The 10,222-nt window shown below is 42.4% G+C and overlaps 1 protein-coding gene across 1 annotated transcript in view; it reads right to left on the bottom strand.

Moving 5' to 3' along the window:
• Positions 1-8,435: 8,435 nt before the first annotated feature.
• RAD21 (RAD21 cohesin complex component) overlaps positions 8,436-10,222 on the bottom strand; it is a 252,255-nt gene continuing 250,468 nt past the window's right edge. Inside the window, exon 14 of the mRNA XM_056110071.1 lies at positions 8,436-10,156. Within this exon, the coding sequence (XP_055966046.1) occupies positions 9,965-10,156 (192 nt within the window). The 3' untranslated portion in view covers positions 8,436-9,964. The remainder of the gene's footprint in view (positions 10,157-10,222) is intronic.

The raw sequence follows: 10,222 nt of genomic DNA, 5'->3' as shown, positions 1-10,222 counted from the left end.
TACCCAAGCCTGCCCAAAAGACAGATACTAAATAATTTATTTTGTATTTCTTGTTATGAATAATTGACTAAAAATGATCTTAAAAATTTTCCTTAGAAGAAGTATGTAAAAATTGTTATATTGCAACTTGGCACCATTAAGCCCCTGTATAGGAGATCACTAACATGTTGTAACATGTTGTTAGAATTTGAGCCTTGTGTGATATATATGTATATATGTGTCTGTGTGTATATATATATATATATACACATATATATTCATATATACATACATGTATATATGCACATGAACTCCACACCAGGCTGTGGGCAGGTGAGAGCCCTCCCCACCCCAAGGGACCCAGCCCCAGCAGCCGACCTTCACTGTCCAACCACCGCCATACTCCAGGCTGCTTTCCGAATGCTCAGGCTGAACCTCATGCAAGAATAAAGTTCCATGGAACCAAGAGAATGCGGAACTTTGTGACCTTGAACTCTGGACTCAACGGGAGCGAAACAGAGATCCTCTGCCTGCCTCCCCCAGTTTCCGGTGATTCAGGGATCACACCTATAAGCCACACCCTGCTGGTATTAGATAATCTCCTCATTGGCCACCCTCCGGAACTCATGGATGCTCTCCTCCCAGACAGGAGTATAAAAGAAGCTGACCTCCACTGACAAACTGCTGCCATGCTCCAGGCTGCTTTCCAGACTGCGCTGTTGCAAAGCGACCTGACACACATTATAAGACACTTCTTACCCATTTATGCCTCTCGGAGAGCCCTACAAGCTACCAAGAGTATCCCGCCCACACAGGCAGAGCCTGGCAAGCTCCCTGTGGCATATTCGATATGCCAAATACAGTAACAACAATAGGTCTCATTCCCTTGACCCTAGAAGAGCCTCCAATCGTTGAGAAAAGTTAAGTAAGAAGAGGCTGCTAAAATCTCAGGACTGGGAGGAATAGAGATGTTACTTCACTGTCACTGTCCTCCCGTTGTTCATTGATTTGCTCGAGCGGGCCCAGTAACGTCTCCATTGGAGACTTTGTTGTTACTGTGTTTGGCATATCGAATATGTCACGGGGAGCTTGCCAGGCTCTGCTGTGCAGGCGAGATACTCTCAGTAGCTTGCCGGGCTCTCAGAGAGGGGCAGAGGAATCGAACTCGGGTCGGCCATGTTGGCTGCGTGCAAGGCAAATGCCCTACTGCTGTGCTATCGCTCTAGCCTATATATATGAAACCACTGACCAGGATTTACAACAAAGACACCAATAAACTAAATAATACCACAAAAAGCAAAGATAAGCCAATACAGACGAATGAAACCCAACCCCTTTTCTTGCCACACCCAGCAATGCTCAGGGGTTACTTCTGTTTCAGCACTCAAGATTCCCTCCTGGAGGTGCTAAGGGAGCAATAAGGATGTTGGAGATTGAGTACAGGCCAATCAGCTGTATGGCACATGCCTTACCTGCTGTACTATCACTCTAGCCCCAAGCCCAACTTTCTGACCCACAGAATTGTGAATAAATTCGTAGTTACTCTCTTAAACCAATAGGTTTCACAATAATCACTCACTAAAAACTAACTGATGCAAAACTTATGTGCCATGTACTTGCACTGAAGTTCTTTCAACATTGGATGTCTTATTAGTTGTTGCCTCACTGTTGCAAGAGAATTTCCATATTATTCTGCATATCTTTTTTGTGGATCACATTTCTTAGATTTCTCTTTAATACATTTCTTTGCCCAAAATTAAGAAAAGGACTGCATAACATTTTTCTCCTGGATGAAACCTACGGCAAGAATGAGACCATTTCCAGGCACCACTTTGCTTCTCTAAGATACTTTTAACATGGATAGAACTTGCATTTGAAATTTAGTCTGCAGTAGTGTCTGAAAACACAAACTAATGTTTTTGTTTATTATGTAGCTGCATAAAGATATTTTCCTCATCCTTTGATGTAGTTTTATTTATATTAAGAGTATAACAAGCAGTAAAATGATGGGACCCTAAGGACCACCAACATTTGACAGGAAGAAACAGAGAAGTAGATAGGAACATACCAGGCAGGAAGGGTCACCACAACCAAAGAAACTCAGAACTTTGAAAGGGAGAGTATCAAATCCAGAGATATGGGATTACATTTGGCATTTTAAAGCTGCCGACCTTGGGGCTTGAGCGATAGTACAGCGGATAGGGTGTTTGCTTTGCACCTGGCCAATCCCCAACACCTCATATGGTCCCCCAAGCATCGCCAGGAGTAACTCCTGAGTGCAGAGCCACGAGTAAGTCCTGTGCATGGCCAGGTGTGATCCAAAATAAAGCAAAATAATAATAATAATAATAATAATAATAATAATAATAATAAAGTGCTGACCTTGAGCCTTGAGCCTTGCTGACAGTGTCAAGGAGAGGAAGTCAGAACTCAGATTTGTCCGTGGAAAGGGATGTTAATCCAGACAATGCTAATGTCCCCTTTCAGAGCTAAGGAGAGGAGGACAGCAGGTATAGGAAAAACAGTGCAATTGGCAGGCAGTGTTAAGGTTTGAATAGATTTATATGATGGCAGGAAGGAGGAAAACAGCAAATTTAATAGATGGCATATGTCTAGCACATAGAAGAAAATGAGCAAGTTAAAATGTGATATAGGGACTCCTTTGGTCTGGTGATGCACTTTGGAGCTAACACTGAACCCATTTGCTCAACTTGGAGAGCTTCACTCAGTCTTTGATTAATAGCAAAGTTTTCCAATGAACAACTTTTGGCCAATGAAAACAACTTAGTCTGAGAGCAAAAGTAGTGCTTGATCATGTCAGGATTTTTCTTTCCCCAGTCAGGCTCTAAGGTCTGGCCAATTGTTCTAGATGGCAACTCAGAGGACAAGGCTAAATTATGGTAACCGAAAATGTCGTCAAGAAGTTGCCTGATCCAGACCCAGAAGAATTTTTATTTAAAATGGTGATTTCAGGGCCAAATTTCCAGCCTACAGATTTACAATCTACCACATAACTTTTGGTCTCACAACATCTGTGAATTCCCACAGTGTTTGGTTAGAGAAGTTTGAGGAAATGAGGCGTTGGCCTTTGAGTTTATATTTTTTCTAGTCCTGATTCTCGGGTTTCTGTTAGGTACTACTATACTTGCACAGTTCTTGTGTTATCAGCTCTTATACAAGCCATTTAGCTTAAATGCTTAATTCATGCTTCAAAACCACTATATTTCATGGCCTGAAGCATAATGTCAGTAAGAATTCTCCCTGAGGTCCTGAAGAACCAAATAAAGGCCTTGGGAAAAAGGAAGACAGACAGCATTCTTGAAAGAGATAGCAGCCAGCCTGTGTTCTCTGAAACAGGGACTGAGAAAAGACTTCTGGGAGGCTTGCTGAATCAATCATACTTTCCCCATTGGCTTCACATTCTGATCAACAGAAGCCACAAACCAGAGGCTCCTGGGCTGTATCAGTCAGCTGCAAAATGTTGAGACGGACACATGCTGGGGGGTAAGGCAGCTCAGATAGAGAAGGGACCACCAAGTACAGGGTGCTAGGAGGGCCTGCTTGGGAATGGAGATGCGTGCTGAAAGTAGATTATAGACCGAACATGATGGTCACTTACTACCTCTATTGCAAACCACAACACTGAAAGGGAGAGAGAGAGAAGGAGCAAAAGGGAATGCCCTGCCACAGAGGCAGAGTGGGGTGGGGGTGGTGGGAGGGATACTGGGATCACTGGTGGTGGGGAATAGACTCCGGTGGAAGGATGGGTACTCGATCATTATATGACTGAGACGCAAGCACAAAAGTTTGTAAGCCTGTAACTGTATCTCACAGTGATTCATTAATAAAAATTAAAAAAATTGCAGAACCACACACACACAAACACACACACACATGCACACACGCACACACGCACACACACACACACACACAATGTTGAGATTGAATCATGCTTCACATTTAAAAACCAGGAATGTTTGTGTTAGAATACAGGCCCCTCATCTCTCCTGACACCCCCACATGTGTCAGTGCTGGGTCCTTTTTCGGGAAAGGCAGTCGATGAGCAGGTAGCAGCTGCTGTCTTCCCTCCTGCTTTCCCCGGGCATCTCTGTCCCTGCCCAGCCTCTACAATCAGACACCTGACCACTTTTTTTTTTAATTTAAAAATTTCTTTTATTTTCATACGGTAGTTCACATTACATTCAATATTTCAACACCAATCCCACCACCATTCCACCTTCGCACCACCATTATTTTGAATTATTTCAAATTTTCCCACCAGCATTCAAGCCTGTCTGCCAGGGGCAGATGCTAGATAATTTTCTATTGCTTATTATGAATAGCATGAGAGGTTGCTTCTGGAATTCTAAAATTGTAAATGGTTGGAGTCCAGAGACATCTCTGTAGGGAGGGAGCTAATCCATTTTGAGATTCATTTGGGAGTCTCTGGATCAAGGCCGTGGATGCACTGAGATGGCGCCAGGAGGCAGAGGGTGGGCATGACAGGAGTAAAAAGGAGTCACTTTTAGTTACCTTTTTTAGCACGTTACTCCTTTTTTTTTTTTTTTTTGGAGGGGGGACACGGAGTTGGGATCACACCCAGCAGTGCTCAGGGCATACTTCTGGCTATGCTCATAGTGACCTTAGGCAAAGCACCTGCATGCCCCAGTATCGAATGAGTGACCTGAAATAGAAGTCTTATTATGGAAATAGGAGTCTTATTATTCAATCTTGCTTTAGCTTTTGATGGTCTCTCAAAGGTTTGTGATTGCTAAAGTAGCCTGTTTTTTTCTTTCTTTTAAAAAAATTTCTTATTTTATAGTATGGTTCACAATATTTGATTAATATTCAAAACCAATCCCATCACCATTACACCTTCCCACCACCAAATTTGGGGTGTTTCCACCCCAAGCCCCAATCCCTGTCCCAAAGCACAAACGAAATAATATATTTTGTGTTGTCTGTTATGGAAAACCATCTTAAGACGTGTTGCGGCCGTGCGGTCCAAGAATATGTTCACTGGTACATGAGGCTCAGCCCGAGCGTGTGGGGAATGGCCTTGAGAGTGGCAGCGGTGGGTTCTGGAGGTTTTCAGCTGCAGGGATGGGTCCCTTGGGGCTGGGAGGACTCTCACCCGCCCCCCTCTGGGGCGCCCCCAGTGAAACACCCTGGCATGGAGTGGCATGGAGTCCAGCTTTCTTGACAATTGGACCACCTGGGAGTTTTCAGGTGCTATTCCCAGCTCTGTGCTCAGAAGGTTGTTCCTGGTGGTATTCAGGGGACCATAAAGTAAGTGCCAGAGGTCACACCTGGACCTTCTGCATGCAGAGCATGCATTCAGCCATTGGAACAATTTCTCTTTTATTTCTTGAGGACCCTTCCAAGCAGTGCTCTGGAGACCCAAAATGACTCCAGGAGGGCCCCTTCCAAGGATTTTCAGTCAACCAGGCTAGTAGTTCAACGCTGAGGCCCAAGAATACAGGCAGTTTGGGTTCTGAGGTATTAGAGATTAATTGGGCTACACTGGCCGTGATCGGGGTGTCCAGTACAGGTGGCAATGCTCAAGGATCCCAGGGCTGCACAAGGCAATGCTTGTGGAGGGTGGTGGTGGGGTACCAGGAATCATGCTAGGGATCAGATTGGGACTAACTGCATATAAAACACACACCCCTCTACTATCCCACCAGCTCCCCATTTTATTCTCAATGGTATGCAATAGTTGGATAGAGAACCTTCAGTGTCTCAAGGCAGAAGATCTGAGTCAGCAGCCAGGTGCAGGCTGATTGGAAGTCAGACAGACTCTTAGGCAGCAGCTTAAAACAAAAATAAAGTGTGGGGCTCTTTCCATGAGCCCTGCCGACCAAGGTATGGTCTTTGTTGGATTGGGGATGGGGGAGGGGGTGAGGAAGGGGAAGAACATCTGCTTCCCTGATGTAACTTTTTCATCTTTATTACTTTCTATGTATAGATCTTTTTTTTTTTTTGTTTTGGGTCACACACGGAGATGCACAGGGGTTACTCCTGGCTCATGCACTCAGGAATTACTCCTGGCGGTGCTTGGGGGACCATATGGAATGCTGGGAATCAAACCCGGATCAACCACATGCAAGGCAAATGCCCGACCCGCTGTGCTATCGCCCCAGCTCCAATAGATCTCTTTAGATGATGTTGTTTGCTATCTTTTGTGCTTCTTGAATCTGAATTTTTCTCAGATCTGGCAGTTTTCAACCAAGACAAAACAGACACACGTTCTCCTTTTTCTGGAAATTGTGTCATGTGAATATTAGTACTTCTTATTGACTCTCTCAAGCCCCCGGGTTCTCTTTGTTCCTTTTCATCCTTTGCCTTTGTCCCACCGTATTTGTTTTGCTTTTTTGTGGTGCTCAGAGCTTACTCCTAACTCTGCCCTCAGGCATCATTCCTGGAGGGCTCAGGGAACCTTTTGGAATACTGGGGATCAAATCAAAGTTGGTCACATGCAAGGCAAGTAAGTGCCCGACCAGCATTTGCTCCAACCCTAACTCTTCAAATCTAGTGGCTGTGTGAAGGAAATGAACCTCTTTGACAAGTTATGCTCCAAGATGTGGTTATCACCATTTGGTGATTTTCTGAGATGATTTCGTTCTGAGTGCCTCTGAGGAGTTGAGGGCATGCTCCGAGAACCTCTGGTCTGATCTGATTAGTCAGCACCTTAGGAAACTGGGCAGTGGGTTTTATCTGATTCCCCTGATGCTGAGTTCTATAACCAAGGGTGTGTCTTGAGAGGATGCGTGTATGTGTATGCTGGCCTGAACCTGCTTTGTTTCCCAGTCACTTGAGACAAGCCATGATGGCTCAGTCAGGTGAGAGGGGTTCTTTCCTCAGGTACAAGCCTCCAAAGCTGGGGCACTGAACATGTGTAGGGGGCTCCTTTCAGCAAACTGGCACTTAAGAGTGTACTGGAAAGGGCAAGAAGTATCTGCTCTTCTAGCATGCTAAATTATCCATCTCCTAGGCAACAGCATGAAAGTGCGTAAACAGACTGTTTCTGGGAAACTACATGGGAGTGATTCTGCCAGCTCCCGAAAGAATTTTTTTCTTTGTTATCTTGAAGGTTCAGGCTCCAGTGAGTTTCAGACTTAGATATTTGGGGGCCCCACAACTGGGTAGAAGTTGGCATTAGATGTGAGATTCAAATTCTTATTCTTGGGGGGAGAAGCTGTTTCCTCTGCAGGAAAAAGCTGGGACTTGGAGTTCCTCCCTAATATGAAGCACTATGGTGGGGTTGGATTGGAGTTCCTTGTTGAGTGTGTCAGCCTTTCCTGTTTTGACACAGGTATTATTTTCTTGTTCACCCATGTGTAGGAATGGCAGTTAGTTAGGTTTCAGATTTCTTTCAAAGAAAATTGCACCCTGTGTGCCTTCATTTAGTGTGTCTGTGGGAGTGGAGTTCAGAGCCCTTACTTTACTGTGGCTGGAACTGCTCATCAGTGCTCACCTTAGACTGCAATGCATACAATGGGAAGGAAATAAGCTGAAGAGGATAAAAGTGGGAGACAGCCATTCTGTTCCTTCCCTCATTTATTATTTACCTCCAGCTTTAGTCTCTTCACTCTATTTCACAGCACACTTTCATTCTGAAAACTCTAATATGAATCTGTTTTACTTTTCTAAGTCACTATTCGCCCACTGTTTCAGGCATTATTCATAATCTTCACAAATCTAGACAAGTTTTTACCTGAGTCTATAGTCTTAGAATCGAACCTTACTCCATTGAACTGCAAATTCTCGTGTTCAAAAATTTTTGTGGGGGGGGGAAAATATTTTTTTTGTGGGGGAAGTACCATAGTCTGTGCTATTACTGAAGTCATAACTGTAGGTACTTGTCTTTTGACCTTCTTCAAATTTGAGTAGTGGTGCCAGTCAGGTCCAGTGATTAAACTACAAAGACAACATCCAGAAGCATTCAAGTTACTTAGACAATAGTGGATGAACAATCACTTTTATTTGTGGGGAGGGGCCAGGTTGGGGGCTAGCTCCTGGCAGTGCTTGGCAGACCTTGTGGTGCTGAGGAAAAATTAGGGTAGCATTCAAGGCATACACCTGAACCCCAGGCTACCTCTCTGGCCCAACATTTTAAAATGCTCCCTCTTTAACTGCAAAAGACCGCAAGGTACGAACCTCTTAACTCTTCTTCTTCCTGACACCTAGCATCTTGGATCTGCTTTATCTTGAACAAATAGTAGACTTACAGTTGTCTTTACTTTAGCCATTTCTCTTCAACCTCTCTACCCTGTCCCTTACCTCCTTTTCATGTCTCTTTTTACTCTGAACTTCATTCATCTTCTAGTTAAGGCTTCCTCTGGCTAACCCAGAGATTCCCAAATAAAATAATAAAACCTCTAGATGAGACTTTACTTAACATTTTTGCCATCAATGTTTTCCTGGGGGACATAAGTGAATAATACTCCAAAATATACAGCTTATAACACAACTTTTATTAGAAAAGTTATACATAACATAGCATCAACTATTTTCAAGAACAATATTAAACCCGATAAGCAACAAAAACCAGACTAACAAAATGTGTAACAAGTAACTAATGACCTTTCTATAATCAAACATTCAATTATCTACAATGTCTTTTTACAAAGGGAGAAAAATCCATGGTTTACAGGCACATCATATTGAAAATAAAGCTGCAATAGCAATTTTATACAATTACCATTCTCAAAAAACGGAATCAAAACATTAATTACGAGTCCACAAATTTAAAACATTTCACATAATTTTAAGTTACGGGGTACACACAAAGGCTGTTTCAAAAGTGATATCTTTCCCCCACAAAAGTGCCAACACTTAAGCTAGAACTTTCAATCTGAGTAATTCTGCCCTAAAAAGTTAAGACATGATTTGAAAATCGTAGTCACATAATTTCTGGTGCTATCTGGTCCATTAATAATAAAGCCTTTATTTGGATTTTTTCTTCACTTAAATTACAGGAAACGGGATATAGGATTTGTTGCAAAGCTATTAAAATTTCAAACACAGGACTGTGCAGAATTGATAAGAGATCAGTACTAAAAACATAATAAATATCAGAGAAGCCATTAGTTTTTACAGCACTGTCTGCTTAAAGGTTAAGTTAACCAGGTTATATAGTTCCCCATCAGTTTGTCCTTGTCCTTTCAGTTGGTTCGCAATTTCTATTTTCATGATTTGAATATTCAGTATATCCAACATTAAAAAATCTTTGATTTATAGCTCCTGGAAAGTTGCTTTTTATAGTCATTCTATTCTAAAAAGTCATTATCTGCTCGTTTTTAGAGCTTTACTAAAACAGTATTCAGGACTGCAAGATTAATTATAAAGTAGTTTCAAATGGAATGATTTACAAAATAGAACAATTTAAAATCAAGTCCATTGTAGCTGAAGGGTATCAGTTACAATACAGTTTCACACATCCATATTCCTCCCCCCACCCCAACCTGTCCATTATGGAATTATACTTTAAAAACGTACTTCAAGAATACCTCTGTAGTTTGGGATACTCTCCCGAAGCACAGTGGTTGCAAGAAGATTGCCGGTGTTACTCACAGGAAAAGAATGTCTATCAAATACGCAGCATAGCATAGTTCTTACAATGTCATTTTTCCTGATACACTTTCTTTTCCAATGCAGTAAAGAACAAAGATTAAAATCCCAACTTTTGACTGCTACTCAACATTGTTACATGTGCTAATATTGCACACACTGGTTTTGAACTGGTTTTAAAATTTTCTGAGCCGGTGGGGTGCTTGTTTTTTCTTCACAAACAATCCACACAAGCAAATCCCTTAAAGATGAAATTGATAAAATACTGGAGAAAAAAAAAGAAAGAAAAGAAAAACACAGTGACTTTGTACAGACAAAAAGCTAAACTTTCCCCAAGGGTTTTGTATGCCCTACACATGGGGCAATTTGTACACACTAGTGAAATGAACACTAGCTTAATGCTTCTATCCGCTCAAATAATGTGGAACCTTGGTCCAGGGGTGGCGATGATGTCACTGTATGGTTCTTCCTGGGTAAGCTCAATAGCTTGCTGCTTTTTGAGAACTAAGAAACTGTAGAACTTCGCTGCAGCTTGTTTTCTGTTGGTGTTTCGACATAACTCAAGCAAACTTATAGATTCAGCTCCAGTTTTAGCAAGAGCTCGCTGAAATAAGAGAAAGAATTAAATGAATATACTAAGTACTAAAGACTAGCAAGTAGGGGTTGGGGG

The sequence above is a fragment of the Sorex fumeus genome, unplaced genomic scaffold (genome assembly GCF_029834395.1).
Source record: "Sorex fumeus unplaced genomic scaffold, SorFum_2.1 ptg000002l, whole genome shotgun sequence".
Lineage (NCBI taxonomy): Eukaryota > Metazoa > Chordata > Mammalia > Eulipotyphla > Soricidae > Sorex > Sorex fumeus.
The sequence above is the reverse complement of the archived record's forward strand: the minus strand, read 5'-3'. Positions and strand labels throughout refer to the sequence as shown.